Source organism: Panthera tigris, chromosome E3 (genome assembly GCF_018350195.1).
Source record: "Panthera tigris isolate Pti1 chromosome E3, P.tigris_Pti1_mat1.1, whole genome shotgun sequence".
Taxonomy (NCBI): domain Eukaryota; kingdom Metazoa; phylum Chordata; class Mammalia; order Carnivora; family Felidae; genus Panthera; species Panthera tigris.
In genome coordinates this window covers 24691870-24717531 of record NC_056675.1, presented here as the reverse complement: position 1 = coordinate 24717531, position 25662 = coordinate 24691870, and the positions used below count along the sequence as shown (strand labels likewise).

Below are 25662 nucleotides of genomic sequence, written 5' to 3'. Positions count from 1 at the left end.
CACTGAAGGAGTTTGGTGTGTCAAACACATATCGTGCTTATATCTCAGGCCGTCAGGTTATACACATCAATTGTATGCTTGCAATTCCAAAATCCGAGTAACCAACCCAGACCATTGTTTTGAGCTCCAAATCCATAAGCCCGAGTGCCTATCTGACGTCTCCCCTTGAATGTCTCACAGGTACCTCAAACTCAATATGCCCAGAACTAAACCTATCTTCTCCCAAGTCGGTGATTCTTAACTGGGATAATTTTGCCCCAGGGACCTCTGGCAATGTCTACAGGCATTTTTCATTATCGTGAGTTGGGGGCCAGGGGTTGATACAGGTATCTAGTGGCTAGAAACAAGGAATGCTAAACATCCTACCGTGCATAGGACAGCCCCCTACAACAAAGAATAATCTGAACCCAAATGTTGATAATGCAGAGACCGAGAAACCCAGGGCTCTATCTATTCTTCCTCTTTTGAGAATGGCATGCTTAACAAGCCTCTGATCTCATCTCTGGCCCTTCCTCTCTCTCTCTCCTAATTACAGCCACACCAGGTTTCCTGTAGCTTCCTGAATATAGTGTGCCTCTCCTATGCCTGTGCCCCCGCACACCATCATCCCTCCTCCTGGGAAACCCTTCCTCCATGTAGCCAACTCTCTTGGGAGACTCACCCTCTCTGCCTGCCGCTAGTCTGGGTTGGACCCTGTAGCTGTGCAGGCCATGTTCTGTTTAACCTCCAGAACCTCTCTCTGCTATTCTCCACCTTCCTCTGTGTCCCATTGGTGACCTCCATGGACTCTTCCTGGACTTCTGATTGGGTTTGGCCAGTGGGAGGCACCATCAAGAGACCAGAGAGTGGGAGGAAAGAGGGGCTGAGACATTTACTCCACCTCTCATTTCCTTGTGGGGCTGCGGCTGCCTCCCTTCATCCAAGCCCACAGCCCCCGTCTGCCCTAGCTCCAGTGCTTGCTGGGTTCCCTAACTGCTCATGCCAACTCAGCGAGTGGTGGTGGCAGCTTCCTACTGTGGCTGGCCTTGGCATGCTTCACTGTCCCCTCTGCTTCCTGTAACTCTCCCCTCTCCTTTCCTAAGGTCCCTTCATTGAATTCTCTTCAGTCACCCCTGTTCCTGCTGGGACCCTGACTATATGTTCCTGTAACACTGAAGCATGGTACTGTAATCATCTTTTTACATCTCTCTTTTCCTAGACTGTGTGCTTTTGGGGGTAAATACTGCTTTTTTAAAAAATTGAAGTATAGTGGACATACAATATTAGTTTCAGGTGTACAACATAGTGGTTCAATAATTATATACTTTATGAAATGCTCAACCATGATAAGTATAGTTACCATCTGTCACCATACATTACTACAATATTATTGACTATATCCCCTATGCTGTACTTTTCATCCCCACAACTTATTTTATAACTCAAAGTTTGTATCTCTTAATTCCCTTTACAATGACTGTTTCTTTTCTATTGTGTCTTGGTGGCCTAAAACAGTTATTGTATGGGCTCTTATGCAAAGATCAAAAGAAGAAATCTATGAATTATTTAAGGCACTTAAAAAATTTTAAATTCCAATATAGTTAACATACAGTGTTATATTAGTTTCAGGTATACAATATAGGGATTAAACAATTGTGTACATTACTCAGTGCTCATCATGATAAATATACTCTTAATCTCCTTCACCTCGTTCACCCATTCTCCTACTCACCTCCCCTCTGGTAACCATTAGTTTGTTCTCTGTAGGCAAGAGTCTGTTTTTTGATTCTTTTTTTTCCTTTGTTCATTTGTTTCTTAAATTCTACATATGAGTGAAGTCATATGGTATTTGTCATTCTCTGACTTATTTCACTTAGCATAATATGCTATAGATCCATTCATGTTGTTGCAAATGGCAAGATTTCATTCTTTTTAATGGCTGAGTAATATTCATATATATATAGTCTCCATTCATCTATTGATGGACACTTGAGCTGCTTCCATAATTTGGCTATTCTAAATAATGCTGCAATAAACACAGGGGCACATATATCTTTTTGAATTAGTGTTTTTGTTTTCTTTGGGTCAATACCCAGTAGTGGTATTACTGGATCATGTAGTAGTTCTATTTTTAAATTTTTTTGAGGAACCTCCATATTCTTTTCCACAGTGGCTGCACCAGTTTGCGTTCCCACCGACAGTACACGATAGTTCCTTTTTCTCTGCATCCTTGCCAACACTTATTGTTTTTTGTGTTTTTTATTTTAGACATTCTGACAGGTGTGAGGTGATATCTCATTGTGGTTTTGATTTGTATTTCTGTGATGATTGATGATGTTGAGCATCTTTTCATGTGTCTGTTATCCATCTCCGTCATCATTGGAGAAATGTCTGTTCATGTTTTCTGCCCATTTTTTAATTGTATTGTTTTTCGGTTGTTGAGTTGTATAAATTCTTTCTATATTTTGGATACTAACCCTTTATTGGATATGTCATTTGCAATATCTTCCCTATTCAGTAGGTTGTCTTTTAGTTTTGTTGGTTGTTTCCTTTGCTGTGCAGAAGCTTTTTATTAAAATTTTTTATTATTTATTTTTGAGAGAGAGAGAGTGTGAGTAGGGGAGGCATAGATAGAAAGAGAGGGAGACACAGAATTGGAAGCAGGCTCCAGCCTCTGAGCTGCAGCACACAGCCTGAGGTGGGGCTCAAACTCATGAACTGAGAGATCATGACCTGAACAGAAGTCAGACGCTTAATTGACTGAGCCACCCAGGTGCCCTGGAAGCTTTTTATTTTTATGTACTCTCAATAGTTTATTCTTGCTTCTCTTTCCCTTGCCTCAGGAGACATATCTAGAAAGAAGTTGCTATGGCCAATGTCAGAGAAATTACTGTAATTGAGGCACTTTGAATAATCCCATTATCACACATCCTTCTCTACACATCCCTTAGGGTTGTGACCATTAAGTTCCCCAGAAGGACTTCATCGTCACTTGAGATGTGCAAAAGCAGATCAGATCGATATTTTATTCCAGTGCAAAGGCCCCTATCCAGACAGCCTGGCAAACATGATAAACTTGTGGCTAAGCCATATGATTTCACTCCTATGTAGAATTTAAGAAACAAATGAACAAAGGAAAAAAAAATAATCAGAAAACAGATTCTTACCTACAGAGAACAAACTAATGGTTACCAGAGGGGAGGTGAGTAGGGGAATGGGTGAACTTGTGGCTTCATTCTATAGCATGAAGAACTGTTAGGAGTTTGCGTAGGAAAACAAAGCAACAGAAAATGTTTTTCTTTGCTGTTGACTTATCTCATAGCCAGACTAGGAGTGGGAGTGGATTCGGATGGGGGAGGGGTCTTTGGCAGGACAAGAGCAACATAACTCTGCTAGTGAATTGGGGGAGCTAGGGAAAACACACCTCAGTTTCCTCATCTGGAAGACGAGGAGGTTGGACTAGATAATTCCTAATGAACCTCTCAACACTGATACTTTAGTGGACATCTGTAGATTTGTCCACCCAATACCCATTCCTTCCTCTTTTTGCTAAGAGCCCCCTTCTCTTCTGTTAGCTCATGTGGTCAGGTGGACTAATTCCACTCTGGACTTCAATGGGGGCATGTGACCCAGGCCCGGATAATAGTGGCATCAGAATAGTGGGAGGATGTGTTTGTTTCAGGGACAGGCACATGGCACTGGACTGTGCCAGAGTATTCCATCTCATTTAGCTACAGTGTTAGGCACAGAAATGGGCACATCACCTAGATGGTCCTTCGAGTTGTGGGATAATCTTCATTTCTGCTAGGGTTGCCGAAGAGGACAGCCAGGGGAAAAGTTACTCGGTAATGGAGCCAACACTGAAGAAAACAGAGCTGAGGGATGGAGAGAGCAACACTGGGTCCTATGGAGACTTGGAGCCCTGGATACAGCTGTAGCTGTGAGCAGTTACCTGTGTACTTCTGAATTGTAAGAGCCAATACATTCCATTCCTCATTCATTCGTTCTTTCAATCATTCTGCCTAGGGTAGTTTGAGTTGTGGTCTCTACCACTTGTGACCAAAGAAGTCCTGACCAATATAGAAGCTCCATTGTGCCTTGAAATTTAAATAATGAGAAGCCAGAAACAAGTCTACATAAAGCATGATTCCATTTATATGAAATGTCCAGGAGAGGCAAGTCCGTAAAGATAGAAAGCAGATCAGTCGTTGGCAGAGACTGGGAAAAAGGGGGAAAGAGGAGTGACTGCTAATGTGCACCAGGTTTCATTTGGGGAGTGATGAGATGTTCTGGAATCAGACAGTGGACGGTTGCACCCTCTGAACATGCTAAAAACCATTGAATTGTATACTTTAAACTGGTGAATTTTATGTTACAGGAATTGTATACTAATTTAAATAATTTAAATAAATGTAATTATGGTCATTGGAACTCCCCCAGGGAGTGAATGGGAGCACCTGCTTTCCTCACTTCCTCTGCCATGGGGGACAGAAAGGACCACAGTGAGAACTGCAGACTTGGAAAATGCTTTATTTCAAGGAATTACAAAATGCAGTGAAATACGGGGGGGAACAGAGCATCACTATAATCTGGTGTAACAGAAGAAATGGCCACCTAGTTTTGCTTTCCAACTACACACACAAATGGGGATCTCATTATTTAAGGTAAGACATGATAAGCTCAAAACTATAGCTCACTGTACCTCGGGTTCCCTCATTTGATCTAGAAATTGAAAGGGAGCTGGTAACAACATCCCTTGAGCTGTTGAATCTACCTCCACGCAAAGTTCCTTCGTTTCATTTGCCAGATGACCAGGAATCGTACACTAGTTTGGCTGCAACCAGGTCTTCCACCGCCATTCCTGGAAGGGGCAGAAATGTGGTTCACTTTTTGTCAGAACACCATTCCCAGGAACAGTCCAGGCCCTGTGACTGGCAGTTTCCTGACTCACTGTCTGTGCTGCTAACCATGCCCATTGGGGTAAAACGTACTCATATCCAGAGGTGAGTTTAGGCTTGGAAGGTCTGCGAAGGACAGGGTGAAGCAGGGAAAAGATGCTAAGCAAGAAATGCCCACCAAACACATTTTAAATGTCCTTCAAAGTTTAATTTAGTGTGCTGAAAACTTTCTGTGAACAGCCAGATGGTCAATATCTAGGCTTTGCAAGCCCTATGGTCTCTGTTGCAATCAACTCTGCCATTGTGGGGCAAAAGCAGTCATACATGATAGGTAAGCAAATGACCCTGGCCATGTTCCAGTAAAACTTTCTTTATGGACACTGAAGTTTGAATTTCATGTGATTTTCATCCGTCACAAAATATTCTTCTTCTTTTTTGTTTTCTAGTCATTTGATTAGAAACTATTCCCACCTTGAAGGCAGGACAGAAACAGGAGGTGGGCCGAGTATGGCCCACAGGCTATAGTTTGCAGACCCTTGGTCTAGTCCAAACCCTGCATCCTTCAGCAACCCCACTTATCTTATTGTTTTGGATATGTAGCTTAACCTCAAGTGGCTATGTGTTTTTAAAGGACAGGGGCTGATTTTTACTAATTTTTGTAGTCACCACTACATCCAGTACGGAGTCTGATACATAATAGGTGTTTAATATGCACCTGCTAGATGGAAAGCTGTGCCAATAAACCAATCTCCAAAGCAAGAAAACAAAAATTGCTCAGAAGGGCACAGCAGATTTCTGCAGTATGGTCTGCTGAAGGGGTTGCTGACCTCTGATCTCTGAACTCTGAAGTTTTCCATCACAACTGGATCAGTGTGATGTCTTTGAACCAAGCTCTGGGTAAAGTTTACACTGCTTTTTCCTGTCTCCCTGTGCATGAGAGATTTTGAAAATATATTTAAAACGCAGCAAGGCACGGATACTGACCCATTGGCATGGATGCTAGGTGACTAGAGTACTCTTAATGTTTCTGCCAAGCATTAAAGCTTTGGGTTCTTGATCATAGGAAATAGGCAAGATCTTGGGAGAAGGGTGGAAGACATTCTTGGGGGCTCAGGGCAATAACTATTTATCAACTAGTTTGGGAGTATTTCAATATTTTAGGTGTATCAGCTGACTATCAGCTCTGTTATCATGTGCGTCCATTTCCTTAACTCCGAGTGGGGGGTAAAGTTGCTGGGCTGAGGGGCAGACTGGCCACTGGGAGCCCATCCTTTGTTGGGCTTCTGTCGGTAATGGGGCTCCCCATGGAAGTCCCTATCAAATCAGCAAGTAGGAGGGTAGGGAAGGAAGGACAAAAAGGGGTCTCAGGCTGTACTTCCTGGGTGGGTCTCTTCTGGTAGGTCTCCCTGCCATTTCCCTTAAGCTCCCTGTCTTAAAAACAATTTTTTTTTAACATTTGTTTACTTTTGAGAGATAGAGAGAGACAGAGCACAAGCAGGGAAGGGGCAGAGAGAGAGACACACACGCACAGAATCTGAAGCAGGCTCCAGGTTCTGAGCTGTCAGCACAGAGCCTGACGCAGGGCTTGAACCCATGAACTGTGAGATCATGACCTGAGTCAAAGTCAGACGCTCAACTGACTGAGCCACCCAGGCGCCCCAAGCTCCCTGTCTTTAAACATCCTTACCCCCACCTCTGAAGGATACCTTCTTCTGACTTTCATTTAGATCTAAGTCCAAATGATTTCCTGCTGACACTTGCTGTATACAAATCATTTTACACACATACACATGTCACTTAATTCTCATAAACACTGAAGGGAACAGGTAGTGAAGATACCGTGGCTCAGATGGAGTGAGGTCACTTGCCCAAAGGCGCATATCCAGGGAATGGCAGAGAAGGGAATCCCACCCAGGACCACCCAGTTCCAGAGTTCATGGGCTTACTACCTACTGTGCTAACACACATAAATAATTGACTCAAATGACAGATTTCATGACTCAAATACAGAGTCCAGTGACTCATTCCCCTTTGCACCAATGGGCAAGCCTGCCCTTGTGCTCTGGCTGGAGTGTGCCCTGGGAGCAACAGTCCTTACCTAAAGACTTGAACACCGTGGTCTTGTCGCAGTGCGCTGGCTTGACTCCCCTCACCACTTCTCCCAGCTCAGCAAAGATCTCAGCCTGTGAAATGAACACACACTGATCCGGGGGCCATGGAGCCAGTGTCTGCTCTGGCCAGGTTCTGAAGCAGGGGCAGGGAGAGCACCCAGAACTGGATGAGGTTCTTGACAAAAAGACCATTTGTAAACTGGCTCCCCCCATTAAAAAAAGGATATATATAATATATATATGTGTTACATATGTATATATATAATATAATTGTATTATAATTATATATATAACACATATTATATTATATATAATATATATAATATATTATATATAATATGTGTTATATATGTTATATATAATATAATTATAATTATATATAACACATATATATTATATATAACATAAAATATAATAATTATAATTATTGTATAATATATAATCATAATATAATAATCATACACACACACATATATATATATATATATATATTTTTTTTTTTTTTTTTTTTGCATAACATCTGCCTTTGTGATATACCATGAATGCAGAGATTCAAGTTTGTAGCCAGGAGAATGTCCAGCCAAGACAGTCTTTCAGTGAGGAAATAAGCATATTCTTATCTTAACGCTCATTTTGGCAGCCCTCTTCTTGCTCCTATGTTCCGATTACAGAAGAATAAGGCCAGAACGTGGCCAACCCCAGTCTTACTTTGTTGGCCACATTGGGAAGGTTGCCAGCCACTTATCTCCCAATCTTACTGCTTCATAGGACAGCTCAGTCCGATGGGAAAAATCCATCAAGCCGCTCTCCAGGCAAAGGGGACAGGAAAACACATGTCATTAACATAATGGCCACATTATTCCAGAAGGGGATTAGAAAGGGTTGAGAGATGTTTAGGGGCTGTCACCCCACAAAGAGGTAGGAGTGACTGAGGTCTGGAACAGTCCAAACGGCAGGGAAGGTTAATGAAACCCTGGCATCCAGGTGAGGCCAGCTGGACAGCAGCCCACCAGGAGGAGAGGCTCACCCCTGACAGGAGGACATCTCCAGACTCTTTCAGGGCAGCCTCTTGGGAATCCACATACAGCACAGCCTGTTTCATCAGCTCGTCGTCCAGCTCTCTCCAGTCGGGTCTGCTCGCTCCAATGGCTAAGAGACAGCAAAACGGACCCTGAACCCAGAAATAGAGGCAAGGGACACTACACGTGCCAAAAAGTGGAGGAGGGGTGGGGAAAAGGAGGTGACACAGAACACAGGGGAACACTCAGATTTGGGATGCCTCATTTCCCAATGCCAGCCCCCCCAATCAGCAAGACTGAACACTCATCAATAAGAATAATGCCTGTCTTTTTTTTTTTTTTTTTTTTTTTTTGCATTTCATACCAAGATCTTTCTAAGAGATTTTGAGGCAACTTAACATTCATTTATTGGCTGCCTGCTATCTGTGGGATGTTTCGCACATTTTATTTATAATCCTCACAAGTACGCTTCATGTCTGATTTCCATTTACAAGGTGCACAAAGGAGGCTCAAAGAACCGAAGGTGTTGGCCATGGTTGTGTATCTAAGACGTGCTCCTGGGGCCCTTTGATGCCTTTTCTGTTTGTTTACTGGGGGCAGTGACCTCTTTATAAAATTCTGGGAATAGAGACATCACTTACAGCTTATTCACACCCTACACTCCTCCATCTTCTATCAATCTGCTTGGTTCTGAATCCTTCCCACTCCTCACCCCCAACCATTTCTCTCTTCACTCATGACAAAGGAGCCCAGTGCCAGGCTCACGGAGAAGCCCCAGTAGAGAGGAAACTGGCTCCATCCTGGCACCGAGATATCACATCCTTTGCAGTGAGCCCAGCAGCATAATGATGAATCCAAGGAATCATGCCTCCTGGCACCGGCACGTAGGATAACACAGAGGCTGCCACCAAAAGTCCACAAGACAAGGCAGGTAAGGAACATGAGCAAAGCTGGTCAGAGGGGCTGGACTGGAAATGGTGGAGCCCTTGGTACACAGAAGAAAGCTGGCCCTTGTAAACAGGGCAGCCACCATTCATCTCCAGCTAATTGTGGCCATGTGAGAATGCAGGGCCGCTGTTAGATATTCTCCCCTTCTTCCTTTTATTATTTTTTTTAAAGAGAAGCAGGAAATCTATTTGCATGTGTTATTTCTTGATTTTTAGAGCACACTATGGTCCAAACAAAACACATCTGCTGGCTGGATCCAGCCCATGGCCAGCTAGTCTTTGGAAACCGTTATAAAGCCTTGCACCCACATAAGGCGGCATTTATGTGCCTTCCCACATTGTGTCCAGTTTTCTCTACTTGTTTCCTCTCCTGCTGTTGTCCCCTACTCTAATTTTCAAAGAGATTGGTGTAAAAATGTCCTTCTCGAAGGGCATTTGTGTAGGGAGTTCTGTGGAACAAAAGCACTAACTAAATGAAGCTCGTAAATAAATCATAAGCTGGTGGGAAAAACCCTAGCCTCTCAAGCCACCTCTTCTCATTGCACTTGCATCCCCCCTCCCCAACCCTCTCCTGCCCCAGTTCTTCTGAGCAGGGGGAGTTTTCAAAGGGTCCTGTGAGGCCACTTGGGCAGATGGAGGTGGGCCAGGCAGTGAAAGGAGGGGTCTCACTCAGTCTGGGCCCTGGCCTTGCTCCAGTGGAGCAAGAATGGGTGAGGGTCAGACCCCAGCTGCGGCAGCGGGGAGAGGGTGCAGGGCGGGGGTGAAATCAGGCCTATCTCTTAGCCAAGCTGTAAAGTAAGTAAAATCTGTTGTTGGTGTCTCCCTGTCAACCACACTTGTAACATACTTTTCTGAAATATATTTGATGCCTCTGTAAACGCCTAAGCCAATTTTGTCTTTGGGCTAGGGAAATAGAAGGGATGCCTGGACTCAAGATTTAGGCAGCACTTCCTGGAGAGTCACAGTGTGAGAGAGATTCTCTGTTGTTGGCTTTGAGGATGAAACAGCCATACAAGGAACGTGGACAGCCTCCAGGAGCTGCGAACAGCCCCCAGGAAACCAGTATTCCTCTCTTAACAATGTGAAGCATCTGCACAACCACCTAGCCCTGGAAGAGGGCTCTGAGCTCTAGATGAGACCGCAGCTCAGACAACACCTTGATTTCCTCCTTGTGTGAGCAGAGGCCCCAGCTAACCCATGCCCAGACCCCCAAAACCACAGAAACTGCAAGATAATACATATGTACTGCTTTAAGCTGAAAGAGAAAAAAATCAAGTCAGTCCAGCTAAACATTCAGCTCTTGTCCATTTTACCAAGAACTGGTTTCTTTTGATTTCCCAAGTCCTTCCAGAAATGGTCTTACTGTCACAAGCCAGAACTGACCCATCTCTTGCCTGCCTACCCTCTGGACTCACATCATTTTAACACCAGTCCCACACAAGCTGAGACCTTCACTTCGCGTTGGCCCATTCCTCAGACAAGCCACACACTGGTTTCCTTCACAGAACTTCTCTTTAGCTGGAACCATCTAGTCCATCTATTTGCTTACCTGTTTGTTGTCGATTTCCTTTCCTGAATGTAAGCATCAGGAAAGCAAATGTCCCCGAGTGCTGGCTTATTTTGGCCTCCCCAGCATCTAGAATAGTGCCTGTCACATGGTAGGGATTCAGGACACATTTGTGATTGGATGCACAACCATGACACTGGGCTTTTGCCTGCTCTCTGCCAATGTGTACAGAATTCTTAGCTTCTGAGTTCACGCCAGGTGGCTGTCACCAGAACAGAGGGCACTGAAAACGTGTTTAAACCCCTAGTATTTGCCCTCCTTGCTCACCAGATTCCAGTCTTCTTTTTGGAAGATAATAGAGAGTAGTAAAATTGAAGAGCTTGTGCTCTGATGGTAGATTGCCTCAGTTCAGATCCCAGCTCTACCACTAAGAACCTCTGACTTTGGGCAAGTTACTTAATCTCTCTATGCCTTGGTTTACCCACCTATAAAATGAAGGTAATGATAAGAATATCTCCTACCTCATAAGGTTGTTGTAAGGACTGAATGATGTAATACAAATAAAGACTTTAGAACAGCACCTGCAATAGTAAATATTCGACAGAGACCAGCTCTTGCTATAACCTCCAGAGTCATTTGAGAATCCTCAGAAGCCCCAGGAACTCTCATGGTTGGAGTCCCACCCATCCTATCACACATATTAAATAGCATCCACATGTCATATTAAATGTCTTTTGTGCTATAATTAAAAAAAAACTTTTTCAGGGGGTAATTCTAAGTATTTTTAAGAAAGAAGGAATCATTTGACTTTTGTAATTTAAACTCCATTACATTTAAGAACTTAGCTGTGACTGATCACTTGCCAAAATGTTACATTTTATAGAACTTAAATGTATAAGCTTCTGGTTTAGGATTTTTGTTTCAAAGTTTTGAGTGAATATTGTTTTTCAGGGATCACATGTTCCTGAGGGCCTTAAAAAGCTTGGTCGTTTGCATGAGGAAAATAGCTCTGCAGATGCAGCCACTTGGTTCAGCCCAGGGACAACTATGGCCACCATCTACCCACGGCTCCGGGAGCCACTCTGCTTACCATTGATGTGAGCCCCCGGCTTCACCCATTCACCAAACAAAATGGGCTCTGTTGCCATGGTGACTGTGATGATCACATCTGCACCTGTCACCGCCTCCTGGACCGACGAACAGACCTGTACCTCTCCTTGAACTGTGTCTGCAAACTTCTCTGCATGTTCTTTGGTGCGGTTCCATATCCTCACCTTCATTGGGGGTAACAAGAGGGACATTGGTGCCATGATTGTTTGTCTGTTTATGTTTCATTATGTTTCATTGGTGCCAGGGGAAAGTTGAGCCACTCTGGGGTAAGGTTATTTAAATCATCCCCTATGGGTGTGCCTGGGTGGCTCTGTTGGTTAAGCGTCCAACTCTTGATTTCGGCTCAGGTCATGATCTCACGGTTCGTGGGATCGAGCCCACATCAGGTTCCGTGCCGACAGTGTGAGGCCTGCTTGGGATTCTCTGTCTCCCTCTTTCTCTCTGCCCCTCCCCTGCTAGCACGCAGGCATGCAGGCATTCTCTCTTTCTCTCTCATGAACAAACAAATAAACAAACATTAAAAAAAACAAGAATGGTCTAGATCAGACTCTTGACCTAACTATTTCAGAATTGCCCATGTTGCAGTGAAGGAGTATAGATTAAGGTCATGATCGCTCCCTCTCCTCCTCTCCCCTAGCCTTCCCTGGACTTACCTCTTTGAAGGAGAACTGTTCTGTGAAGACCTCGTAGTGGCTATAGGCCTGGACCCCAGCCCCAAGGATGCACAACACTTCACTGCTGGGTGGTTTCAAAAACTATTTGAGAGAAACCAGGTGGCAAAGGTCAAGGGAGACAGAGCAGCCAGGTGAAGAACAAACACAGTCTGAGTACCAGGTGTCTTTGGCCCTATCTTTAGCTCCCTCACTATCTCTTGGGCAATGAAGGAGATGATATTTCGTGTTTCAGTTTCTCCTCTGCAGAGTGTGGAGGGGAGGACGGAGCCTTCAGGGAGCCCCTAATATATGCCAATGCTTTACCCTCATGGTCTCATTTAGTCCAGGCAATCACCCTGTGAGCAAGGCACTCCTATTTTTATCCTCCTCTTCTAGATGAAGAAATTGGGGTCCAGAGAGGTTAAGTAACTTGCAGGGTCCTACAACTATTAAATGGCACAATGGGTCTCCAAAAACCACACCCCTTCATTCTCCAAAGACCACATTCTTTCTCCTGTGCCACCCCATCCTGGGGACATGATAGGCCACACCCACTTCTCAGAGCCCTGAGTTACTTCTAAGAGCTACCTGGAATCCATGGGCCCTTCCTTGCAACTCAAGGCTCTCCGTTATATTTTCGAAGCCCACTGCTGATCCTTTCTCAGCCTCTATCTTCCTTTAAAGAGGAATGTAGACCTGTCATTTGTGGCACCTGCTAAGGATGTATATGTGTCTGTGTTTGGGAGTGGGGTTCTATGATCAACTCATACCAAGTATCACCTCTAAGGTGAAATCTTCCTGACCTCCCTGATAGAAGTCATCCCTTCACAGCACTTATTTCTTTAAGATTTATTTTCTTGTACTGATCTGTAAGTCCATGAGGGCAGAGACAGTCTCATTTGCACAGATTTGGCACAAATCTCCTATTATGTGTAGGAAGTAAAGCAGGGTTCCTGAACCTCAGCATGACTGACATTTGGGCTGGATAATTCTTTGTCAGCAGAAACGGGTGGATGGGCTCTCCTGTGTATTACAGGATGTTCAGCAGCATCGCTGGCCTCTATCCATTTGATACTTGTAGCGTCTCCTACTTCCCCTAGTTGTGACAAAACCAAAAATGTCTCCAGATATTGCTAAATGTCCCTGGGACAGGTGGCAAAAATCATTCGGGGTTGAGACCTACTGGCACACCATCCATATTAAATAAGAGCCTCTTGTGGGGTGCCTGGGTGTCTCAGTCAGTTGAGCATTCGACTCTTGATCTCAGTTCAGGTCTTGATCTCAGGGTTGTGAGTTCAAGCTCCACACTGGGCTCCATGCTAGACATGAAGCCTACTTAAAAAAAAAAAGAGAGAGAGAGAGAGAGAGAGAGAGGAAGGCAGGGGGAGAGAGAGAGAGAGAGAGAGAGAAAGAAAGAAACTCTTCTGCCTTTTCTGTATTTCATTCAGTAAAATTTGAGTCTGTTTTTTCTTCAATATTAATTATTGAATTTCTGGAATGTAATCCTAAAAGCGAAAGTCTCTTTAATTATTAATTACTAGCAAAAAGGAGTCACAGAAATAGTAGCAGATGTTCATCTCTCCTGTAGCTACAGAAGAAGAGATACCATTTTGTGCCATAAAATATAGTTCAAAGTATCTGACTTGGGAAGTTTTCAAAATTACAATATCAACAAAACAAGCAATGTTATGCTCTTATCCAACAAGGAGAATTAGGTGATTTTTCCTTTACTAAATCAATTTTTTTCCTGTTCTTAGTTAATATGAATCTATTCTTTGAAGTACACTTGGGCTTTAGAAATCATTGCGGTGTCCTGTAAAACAAACCTTCAACTTGTGAAACTAAATCTCTAATTCTGATTGATTGTCTTACTTGATAATTTGTTGCCTTGGTAATAATGTTACAATAGACATCTCTTTTCCTAAATAGCATAACATTTATAAGATGTATTAAATCATAGCAGGATTGGTGGTACTTCATTCTTTTTCCCATAGCATGCAAATAATTAAAAACATGTATATGAATCTGCTAGGTTTCTTACTTAAAGAGCTTGGAAGTGTGTGTGTCATCTGCATTTGCTAATGAATAGCACTAGATGTAGCCCTGCCATCTCTCCAGCCCCCTCTCAGGCCATATTCCTCTGCAATTCCTGTCCTTCAGCCACACCGGCTTCTTTGCAAATTCCCAAGCACGTGTGCTACCATCAACCACAGGGCCTTTGCACAGGTTCTTTCCTATGCATGGAATATTTTTCTCTCTGTCCTTCACAAGTAACTCCTCCTATCCTTCATATCTCTCATCAGATATCCCTTCCACCAGAAGAGCCTTTCCAAATCCCACAGACCTCCTGTTACACACTCTCATTGCACTTCACCTCTTGCACTCGATGTATTTGTCTAGGTAATAGTTTCACAGGTATTGGTGTGATCTTTGGGTTAATATCTGTTTCCCCAAATAGACTCTTGTGTTCCATGATGGCAGGTACTGTATCTGGTTTTACTTACCATTCTATGCCCCAGACTGAGCACTGGGCCTGGCCTCTAGTGGGCACTCAATTATTTGCCGAATAAATGCATGCCAGGGATAAACTCTGATATGTACTGTCACCTTGAAAAAGCATGTCAGAATCCACAACTCAGGGTATGTGCAATCCAAATGCAAAGAAGTTGCAGTGACTGACAAACCCGAGAACCTCTTATACTTCTCATCCTCCTCCCCAAAGCCCTAAATGAATGAGAAGTGGTGGAAAAGAAAACACTCTCTCTTCCAGGGCAAAAAGTATAATAGACCTTTAGTTCCTTATTGAAATAACCCATCTGCACCCCTGGGCATAAAGCTGGGAAGTTGCAGCCTAAACTCTGAAGCATCAGCTCAATGATTCTCAACTCTTAAGGGAGTGCAGATTTTTATCAATGCAAAAAAAAAAAAAAAAAAAAAAAAAAAAACAAAAAAACAAAAAAACACAAAAAACACGGTGTAACTGGGAGCTGGGTCTACAAGATTTTGGTTTTCAAACCTGGTTGATCATCAGAAGTAACCAGAGACTATTAAAAAAAAAAAAAAAAAACAACACAACAACCATTTTCTTGGGCCCCACCCTTAGTGATTTCAAATCTGTGTTTTGGGGATCTGAATTTTTAAAGACATTCCCCAGGTGATGGCTGCTGTATAGCTTGAGTTGGAAACCACAGACCTGGGCCATGAAGACCAGGCAGTCTCAGAAGATCCCATAGCTACGTGGGTTATATGACTTCGGGAAGTCCTAGTCTCCATCTCTAGGACGAAATGAGGCCAATAATACTTGTTCTCCCTCCCTCACAGAAACCAAAAGATACATCAAGACAATGGGTTGGAAGTTCTTCTGAAAAAGACCAGAGTCCTTTACAAATAAATGAAAGGCAGTAATTGTACCAGTGAGATTATATATATCTCAAGGAGTCCCTTGACTATTTCAGTCTGAGTTGGGTCTGGATATGCTTCAAAAAACCATTTCATCCAGGTGTGTGATCTGCCCCCTTCCTACACAATTCTCAGGTTAATCCTTACATTCTTCCCTCCCCATCTTGTGTTTAGAAGACCTTAACACTCTCACAATCTGAACACCTGGTCTCTGCCGCTCCCCAGACCCCACACCTCTTTATGCTCATTCCTCATAAACTCCTAAACCAGCTCAGCAAACCGTATACATTCCCATCTCACGTGAAAGACACCCAGCTTTCCAAGCCTCTTCTCCGTAACCCTAACCTCTAAAGATACTGCTTTTTTTGTAGGATGCCCTGACAGTGCTCAGGAACATCATCGCCCCCTTCACTTGCTTTCCCTTTCGCCTGAAGAGTGCTCCTTCCCCCACTTACTTCCTTCAGTTTTTACTCAAATGTCACCTTCTTGGTGAATGAGATCTTCCGTGGGTAATTCGGAAGGTCACCCCTCCCCAGTATTCTCGATTCTGCTTTATTTTCATGCAGCACACTATCTGTTTTTTGTCGGTAGTGGGTTTTTTTTAAAAGCAAATCCTAGCATGTTATTAACTCAAAAGGAGTTTGTTGTTGGTTAATTATTTTCTTAGCAAACCAAACTGTGTGTTTCACTTTTCATCTTGTGTGTTGTCTTAAACCCCCATGTGCCACTCTCTGTTTTGTTCACTGCCATATCCCTGATGTTTAGAACAGTGCCCAACATATAGTAGGATCTCAGGCGGTACTAGCTGAATGAATACGTGAGTGCACTCGGATCTCTTCAGCTCCCCCTCTGCTTCTTGTGCAGGATTGGCTTTGGCCTATGCAGCGACTACCCTGATTTACCAGGAGCAGTGTAGTACGGGGGCAGGGGGCAACAAAGCAGTCCTGGGGGTCATAGAAGTCAGATTTTAAATTCTTGCTCTGCTTCTCAGTAGCTGTGTGATCTTGGGCAACTCACATAACCTCTCTGAGCCACATTCCCTAAATGTGGCAAATGGAGATCATCCTATCTCCTTTGCAAGGTTGATGTGAAGATAAGGAATAAGGTATGTAGGGTCCCCGGAATCTAGTGGTGCTCATTAAGTGGTAGTTAATAGTTTCATGAATCCCTGTGCTCATCTGACATCCCATTTTTGGCTTATGGAGTTCCAGTTATGTCCAAAAGAATACCGAAGTAAGTCCCTCACTTCTCCCTTAGGCTTTCAAGCTTGAGGCACTCAACCCCGCTCTCCAGCAAACCCCAACAACACAGGCTGGCACTAATCTTACCTTAGTGGCGATGGCAGATACTGCAGCTGTTCTCTTTGCGGTGATGACATTTCCATCCATGACCTTGGAGGAAAGGAGAGGCAGTGAGCGAGGGGCAACCCTAGCCACGACTTAAGCAGAAAGAAACAGCTCAAAAAGAGCAGCGTCAGGAAGTATCACAGTATCCTACAAAGAGCACAGGCTTGCTGTCAGATCTGGAGCTAATTTTTCCGCTTATGAGAAATGCACCTTTGAAGAAATATCTTAATCTCTAAGTACCATTTGGCTCACCTGTAAAAACGAAGACAATGCCAACCATTCAGAAGACTTTGGTGAGGATTAAAGCACTCACATAAATGTAAATATCTAGCACATGATGAGCCTTCAAGAATTGCCCATTTTATTTTCTTGCCCTGGGTCTCTCAAAACACCAGATGAAGGAACAATTTGAGGAATTAGAGTAAGTCATATGACATCTGTGCAAGGGCCATGAAATTCTACCTCTTAACTGAAATTCTACCTGGCTCTTAACTCTTACCACACATGTGGGGAGCTTTGTGAAGATGCAGATGCCCAGGGAATCTCTCTAAGGGAGGCATCCAGACACCCTTGTTTTCAAAAGCTCCCCAGGGGATTCTGAATTATGTTTGGCTAAAAATAACCACCATCCTTTGTGTTATTCTCCTGTTTTTAAGTTATTTATCTTAGTTGCTCCCCAGGTAGTATCAGTATTCCATTTTGTAGACAAGGAAGTGAATCACTTACTACTGAGCAGATTCAGGAAGGATCTAAGGTCTTGTCATTTAGTTTAAAAGCCTGAGCCGGTCCCACTTTCTGGGGGAACCACCACTGGTAGTGGTATGAATGTCATCTCCTCAGAATGAGTATAGGTTGGGTAGGGCTACACAGTCTCCCCAGAGCAGTGATGTACAGCCAGGTTCCTTGGGGAGCCAGAAATTCAGGAGAGAGGATTTAAAGATCCAGACCTATGGGTGGAATGAAGGAGACTGACCCAGCTAACAACGCAACTGCCTGGTCTCAGAGCCAGCTTGGAGGGCACAGAGCACATGGGTTCAGAGTACAAGTTCGTACAAACTCCGTCATCAGGCAGGCCTAGCAATGATTCTTGGGCCTTTGGCTAAGCAGCTGTGTGACCTCCAGCAAAGTGGCTCCACTACTCTGAGGTTCAGAGTCCTCAACAGAAATTGGGAGTGGGGTGTGAAAGAAAAACTCCCACAGAGGAATGTTGCCACAATTGAATGAGATCAAATTCTCTTCTCTGGCACATGGTAAGTGCTCAGTAAGTGGCAGTTAGAAAGGCAGTAGACACAGTCTCCAGAGAGTATAGACCCTGGGCTTACACTGAGTAGGTCTGCAGTCCAGCCATGCCACTTATTTAGTTAGGTAAACCTGGGTAAGATGGGCATAGTTGCTCTGTGACTCAGCTTCCTCATCTGGAAAAGGGAGCTAATGATATTACTTACCTCACAGAGTGCTTCTAGGTATTAGGAGAGTTAATACAAGTCGAGTCCTCCATGCCTGATACATACAAAGTGCTCAATGAATGAGCTACTGCTGTATTTTGGTACTACCATGAACCGTTAAAACCAGTGACTGTGTATCTCTCAGAAAAGCCTCCCAGGGATTATAGGACACTCCTTTTCTTCCACTAGAGAAGTCACTAAATAAATGTTTCCTTGGCTACTGAGTTTCATGAACTGTATATTGGAGTAACTGGGACAGGGCAAGAGCATCTACAAGAATGATGAGATTATTACTTCCACACTGTCACACACTTCAAGTAGCAGGTGCACTCTGGTGCTGGATTGTGCATCCTCAGGAAGTCCTGGAAACAGATACACAGTCACAGACACCCTTCATTGTTGCTGGTATCCAGAGACATCATTAGTCAGAGAGGGGCACGTGTGGTCCCCATCAAATCTCCACCCAGCTCTCTCAGAGAACTAATTTCCAGGCTAGCTCTGGGCCCAGGGGCCCCCACTTCATCCCAGGCAGGGAGTTGCTCACCGCCAGAAGGGAGCCATTGCTGGGCTCAAAGAGCAGCACAGTGGCCTGGTGGGAGGGCACCATGGAGATGGTGCTGTGGCCCTCGTAGAAGGTGACCAACTTGGTGGTCAGGGCGTCTTCTGCAGCACTGTAGGCAGGCATGACCCCCAGGAAGCTGCAAGGAGAGAGGGATAACTTCAACCCCTTCCAAGCAATGCTGGGGTGCCCTATCAAGTCCCAGTGTACGTTCCTTTCTCTTTCCTCTGTCACTGCCCTACTGTCCCTCCTTCCCCCCATTTCCTCTGTCCTTCCTTTAGGCAGTATGCAGAGTATAAGAGTCGGCCTCTGGATGAGAAAAACTATCCTAGTTCTGCTACTAACTACCTGTGTAACCTTGGGTAAGTTAACCTAAGTCTCAGTTTTCCCCATCAGTAAAATGCTTGCATCAATATCTACCTATATGGAGAATGTGTTGAATTAAACAAGATAACGCCTGTAAAGCGCCCACTTGGTACTGTGGTTAGCGCAAATATTAGGTGGCAACTGTTACTAGCAATGATTTAGACGAGCCCTCTATTCCTTTCTCCCGCTGATTCCCTTCGCGTGCCTTCCCTTCCCCGTTTCCAGTTTCTCCAGCACCTGGCCCCCGCCTTTCTCACTCACCCCCTGTGCTTGGCCACCGGCACCACGGTGCGCACCGGCTGCATGACGCCTCCGTCGGGGCCGCTGGAGAAGTTGGCCAGAGCCGCCTCCAAAGGCGGGATGAGGAGGCTGGAGCTGCGGAGGTGCTCCAGCACCTCGGCGGCGCTCAGGAACGCCGGCGCCCGGCTCATCTCGCCGCGGGCCTTCGATTTCAGCTGGGGCACAGCGCACGGTGTTCCCGAGGCTGCTCCCTAAATGAAAGCAGGGCGCCGCGGTGCCGCCTACTGGTCACCGCCTAGCTGGGGGCGGGGCAACGCTGGTCTCCGCCCTCCGCCTGTCTCCCACGCCTCCCCCCACCCCCAACCCAGGGGCCGAGCTGGGTCCCCTCCAGCAACGAATTCTCCAGGATCGCAGTTGAGGCAGTGGGTGGGCTGGGAGTTCAGTATTCTTGGGTCCACTTCCACAATTCCTATAATTAGCTGTAGTCATTGCAAAGGGCTTAGTCGCGCCCACCCTCGTTCTTCCCCACCTGTCGTCCTCTCCCGGAAAGAGGAGAGCGGGGAGATAGGGGTCAAACGGTGGCAGGGCTCCTTTTTTTCTTAAATTGTTACCTGCTGCTAGGAGATCTTAGATGAAAGAAGATAGTTATTTAAAAAACGTTTTCTTTTCAATTCTGCCCCTTTCTGGAGTCTCTTATCCCAACCTCTCTCCCACTCTCACTCCCACCTCCAGATCCCACACTGCTGATTGTTTGAAGTGCAGAATTTTCTTCTAGGTTAACTAACTCACCTAACCTTCACCTTTTAAAAAGGTGGAAGTTCCCAGGACAAGATATAATGGCCTCAGTGAGTGACACATAGAGCCAAAATGCCTAAGCATGCACCTTTTCTTCAAGGAGCTTATTCTTGAGAGGAGGAAATAAGGCAATATGTGCAACAGGAAGGTAACCAAAATGCAGGGCGGTAAATTGTAGCTGCCATATCAGAGATAGGAAAAATAAACGTTTTTGATAATTCAAAGAAAAGAGATTATTTTGATGTCGACTGTTTAGATAAAGGTTTTATGAAGGGGGGGGGGTAAATCAAGCCAAAAAATAAAGTTAATAATGGTAAAACAACAACAGTGTTAACTTTACTATGTACCAGGTAATGCACCATGCATTTTAGGTGCATCACCTCATTGAATTATACAAACTCTATGGTAGGTAGGTGTTTTTAGCCGGGCTCTCCAGTTGAGGCTCTGAGGGATGAAGGGCTTTGTCCACAGTCACTCAGCACATCAGTAGAGGAGTTGGGATCTGCCTTTGAAGTCTGTCTCCGGGACTCTAATCCTTTTTTTTTTCTTTTTCTTTTTTTAATGTTTATTTATTTTTTGAGAGAGAGACACACACACAGAGGGTGAGCAGGGGAGGGGCAGAGAGAGCAGGAGACCAAATCTGAAGCAGACTCCAGACTCTGAGCTGTCAGCACAGCCTGATATGGGGCTCAAACCCACGAACTGCGAGATCATGACCTGAGACGCTTAACTGACTGAGCCACCCAGGCGTCCGTCCAGAACTCCAATCCTTACAATTAAGCTACACAGGCAGAAAGAGAGGAGGAGGGCATTTCAGGCCAGGTGAAATCCATGGCTGGAAAAAATATTGTCTAGTCCTTGGGAATAATAGTGTTCTGCCAGACAGAGTTGGGTTGGAACAGGAGTGTGAGTGTGGAGGGGGTGGGGGCTGATGTCCAGGAGCACCAGAAGATAAAACTGGAAATGCCTCTTGGAATCAGGAGGCTAAGAAGTGCGATTCTTTGGAAAGAAATAACATGCTCCAAATAACTGACCATTTAAAAAGATGATTCTTGTGCCAATGTATAGGATGAAACAGATGAGCAAAAGTGCAGTCTGGGAGACAGGTCAGGGGGCTCGAGTGCTTCTGTTGTTACTTCCCTGATATTTGGGTTGTGAGCTGTGCAGGGCATTTCTTAGGGAATAGTCATATCATAATAAAAGGTAGTATATGGGGAAATGTCAATATATTTACCAATGAAATAAATTGTATATTATGTATTTAGCACAGAGTAGCCACACAATAAATGAACCTCTTCTATCACCAAAAAACGAGAAGATACTGTGGTGGTTGGGAAAAGCTGATTTCAATTACACAATTTTGTTTGTTCAGTTTACTATTCTTAGAAATGGATGCCCAGGGCTGCTGGGAATACAGAAATGTTTATGGGCCATAAATTGTGTTGTTATTATTCTGTAATATTTATTGAGTTTAAAAAATGTAGAGGTATAAAGAAAATAAGGAGTTGGTCTGTTATTCTTGAGGATAAAAAAAGCTAAACCAAATACTAACTAAAAGAGATATGAAATAGGAGAGGCAGATTTTTTCCCCTTCCATTGTTAATTAAATAACTGAGCCTTGGTTAAAATACAAAGCTCCTGTATTCATTTCTAGAAAATCCTGTAGGAATAAGACTAGTCTGTAAATCTCCTCAAATCATCTTCCTTATAAAGCTTTGTGTATCATCATTCAGGTCTTCAGTCAAATACCACCGGGAAAATTGATCTTGGTTGAATTAATTCTGTTGGGGCCAGTGACACAGGGTAGTAACTGGTTCCAAGGTTGCAGAACCTTTTCATAATGGAAGTTATGCAATACCTCTGACTGTGGTCAGGAGTTATACAACCTGGCAGGTAGAAGCGGATTCTTAGGTGATCACATATGCCAGGAGTCCAACTGGCAGGTTCTATGGAGGCTCTAATACCTTCTGACATCTCTTTTGTTGTTACTTAATATATTTTGTTAAAAATTATAGTACCTTCTTTAGCTTCAGTAGAAGCAAAATTAGCATACGATTGGAGATTAATGTTCTTTTTTAATCATTTTTAATTTGCATCAAAATAACTGTGTAACTATTTAAAAGACAGGGTCTGTGAATTACTCAAGGTCATCTTCCTTTTATGAGTTTGGGTAACATCACCCAGGTCCTTAGTAAAATTTGACTTGTCAGACAGGAAGTTCTTGTTTGAGCTTAGGAGCTTGTGACCACCTTTGGAAGAAGTCCTCATAGAAGGGTAGGGCAGCCTTCTTCCTCCCACCCAGACTGGGTAGGAATAGTGGTTTTAGGGAGGCTGGTTGGTCCTGAATTCCAACTGACTACCACAAGTCTGATGTCCACTTGTAGAACATGATCTAAAATCTAGATTAGAAGCTGGTTTTGCAGGTGTGGACTGAAAGGCCATCCAGTTGTTCAATAAACACTTCCCTGCCCCAAATGTTCCGGGGCGGGGGGGGGGGGGGGGGGGTGGCGGGGGGAGGGTATCACTGAAGTTGGCTGAGACAGTGAGGGATATGGCATGCTTTTGGGTGACATAGAAATAAACACCCTTTTATGCCTAGTTTACAAAGAGCTTCCATCCGGAATGGTTGTTAAGAGTTTCATATACATTTAGGGATTTATGAAAATGATTACAATCTACCCTTGAACAACATAGGGGTTAGGGGCACCAACACACCCCCTCACACACAGTCAAAAATCCACATATAACTTTTTCCTCTCCAAAACTTAACTACTATTGACCAGAAAAGGCTTACTGATAACATAAGCATAACATAAGCATACCAATTAACATATAATTTGTATGTTGTATCATATACTGTATTCTTACAATAAAGTAAGCTGGAGAAAAGAAAATGTTATTAAGAAAATCATAAGGAAGAGAAAATACATTTACAGTGCTGGACTGTATTTACAAAAAAAAAAATCTGAAGTGGACCTGAGTACTTCAAAAACCTAATGTTTATGGGTCAACTACATAAATGTTAGTTTAACTCATCAATGTGATGCATTGTTAACAGATGTCCTAATATCCCAATTTGTCTCTAAGGCTTTTACTGGTGTTCTAATGCCTTTTTTGATGAAATCACCACCAAATCATTCTCAGGTAGAGGATTAGGAGCTTCTCCATTAGTGATTCCCAAGAAAAGGCTCTGAGATCAGCTAGTTTGGATTTGGGTCCTGGTTTTTACTACTTGTACATACTGGATGTACAAGAGACTTTACCACCTTTATGCTGTTTCCTCAATTGTAAAATCAGATAATATTAGAACCAACCTCCCAGAATTTGTGTCTCCTAGAGGCATAAATGAAATCATTTTGTTGTGTTTAGCAGGTTGGTGTTTCATGAGTATTCTTAATAAGTACAGTAAAACCTTTGTTTGTGATCATAATTCATTCCAGAAACATGCTTGTAATACAAAGCACTTATGTATCAAAGCGAATTTCCCCCAGAAGAAATAATGAAAACTCAGAGGATTCATTCCACAACCCCAAAATATTCATATAAGATGATCGCAATACTGTAATATAATACAAGATAATAAAGAAAATACAAAATATAAAGAAAAATAAACAAATTAACCTGAACTTACCTTTAAAAACCTTCGTGGTTGGGGCGCCTGGGTGGCGCAGTCGGTTAAGCGTCCGACTTCAGCCAGGTCACGATCTCGCGGTCCGTGAGTTCGAGCCCCGCGTCAGGCTCTGGGCTGACGGCTCGGAGCCTGGAGCCTGTTTCCGATTCTGTGTCTCCCTCTCTCTCTGCCCCTCCCCCGTTCATGCTCTGTCTCTCTCTGTCCCAAAAATAAATAAAAAATGTTGAAAAAAAAAATTTAAAAACCTTCGTGGCTGGTGTGAGGGAGACAAGAGAGAGGAGGGTTTTTGTGTAGGATGAGTTTTACTATCGCTAATGGATGTTGACTACAGTACAGTATTAACAAATTCTTGTCATAGACTGTATTTAATGTAACTGGTAATAAGACAGCGGAAGAAAGGGTCTGTGTCTGCAGGCAGCCTGACCTAGAATGAAGCAAAGCATTCCTAAGCTTACTCTTGTGTGGAAAGGCAAAGGACCATCCATAGGTGCTTTGAAGGGACAAAAGATACACTAGTGTCAGTTGTGGGCACCTTCCAATGTTCTGAAAAATCACCGATTTCTGTCAAACACCACAGCCTGAGACCGGGCATCCGGGCATGGGAGACAATCACCCACAATGCCGCAGAGATGGGGGAAGGGGGAGAAGAACCATTGGCTCAGTTATGATCACGTGACATTCTGCATCAGGTACAGTTAAAATTTATTAGAAATGTGTGCTCCTCTTGCTGAACACTTGAGGAAGTTACTCACAATCTGAGGTTTGACTGTATTATGTTAGTATTATTAAGTGCTATTGATGTTTTTATTTTATTATTATTAAAATAATGAAAGTCCTCTTAGTAGTAATGACTTAATAGAAAGAATATTAATAAACGTAGCAATGCAGGGCCTGGTAAAGACATCACTGGTGTCACTGCCCATTCCCTGTCCTCCCCTGAGGCTTTGTCCAGGGGCAAGGCAAACCTGCTTCTGGAATTCTGGAAGTCCTCTGCTAGCTTCCGCCTCCCCCACCCCAGGAGGTGGCCACTTGTACTTCTCTAGATTTTCTGCCACTACCATGCTGAAGGTGATGGCAGGGCAGAGCTGTCACTAGGATGAGGCAAACACAGTGGCTAAGGTACTCACTTCAAGCGCCAAATTTAAGAGACATATTCAGAACTCAAAATACACACTACTTTTAAAAGATTTTTAAAAAATTGTTTTAAGTGCAATATTGAAAAAAATTAAAACACCAAGAAGAAAAAAATCCACCATGAACAAAATACCAAAGTTTTAAATAAAAACAGGGTCAGGACTACCCTCGCACCTCACGGCACTTTTATATTTGATTTTTTTTATTTTGAAAACTAAAAATTAATCAAAAATATTGATCTTGATTACTCAGTTGGCTTCCCCTTAAACGTTGCAGCCAAGGTGAGCATCTCACTTCCCTCCTCCTTTTCTAGTTGGGGAGGTGCCAGAAGGAAGCAGAGACACACCCTCCAAGTCGGAAGTTGGGCTGGGCTTGTAGGCGCCGGGCGGGCGGTGGGGAGGGGCAGGCTGGGGAACCGCCTCGGGAGGGCGCTTGGCGGGTGGGCGGTGATGGGGCCCCAGCAGCGCGCTCTGGGTCCTCCCGCCCGCCGGGTAGCGCGCCTTGGAGAGGTCAGAGAGAGCCG

At 43.9% G+C, this 25662-nt stretch overlaps 1 protein-coding gene across 1 annotated transcript; it reads right to left on the bottom strand.

The window, feature by feature from the left end:
• Positions 1–4493: 4493 nt before the first annotated feature.
• CRYM (crystallin mu) lies at positions 4494–19816 on the bottom strand. Its single transcript, XM_007084108.3, has 8 exons — positions 19601–19816; positions 18959–19112; positions 16952–17014; positions 12225–12326; positions 11552–11735; positions 8016–8137; positions 6976–7060; positions 4494–4840 (listed from the first exon to the last, which is right to left on the bottom strand). The coding sequence occupies exons 1-8, from the start codon at positions 19768–19770 to the stop codon at positions 4776–4778; spliced, it is 945 nt and encodes a 314-aa protein (XP_007084170.2). The 5' UTR covers positions 19771–19816; the 3' UTR covers positions 4494–4775.
• Positions 19817–25662: the final 5846 nt, after the last annotated feature.

Bases quoted from the DNA above. Each gene is read 5' to 3' on its own strand.
- CRYM (XM_007084108.3), bottom strand. From the start codon at position 19,770: ATGAGCCGGGCGCCGGCGTTCCTGAGCGCCGCCGAGGTGCTGGAGCAC. The intron at 19,113-19,600 runs GTGAGTGAGAAA...CTCTCCTTGCAG, and splicing joins CCGGTGGCCAAGCACAGGGG to CTTCCTGGGGGTCATGCCTG. The intron at 7,061-8,015 runs GTGAGCCTCTCC...TTCATTTCACAG, and splicing joins GAGATGTCCTCCTGTCAGGG to GCTGAGATCTTTGCTGAGCT.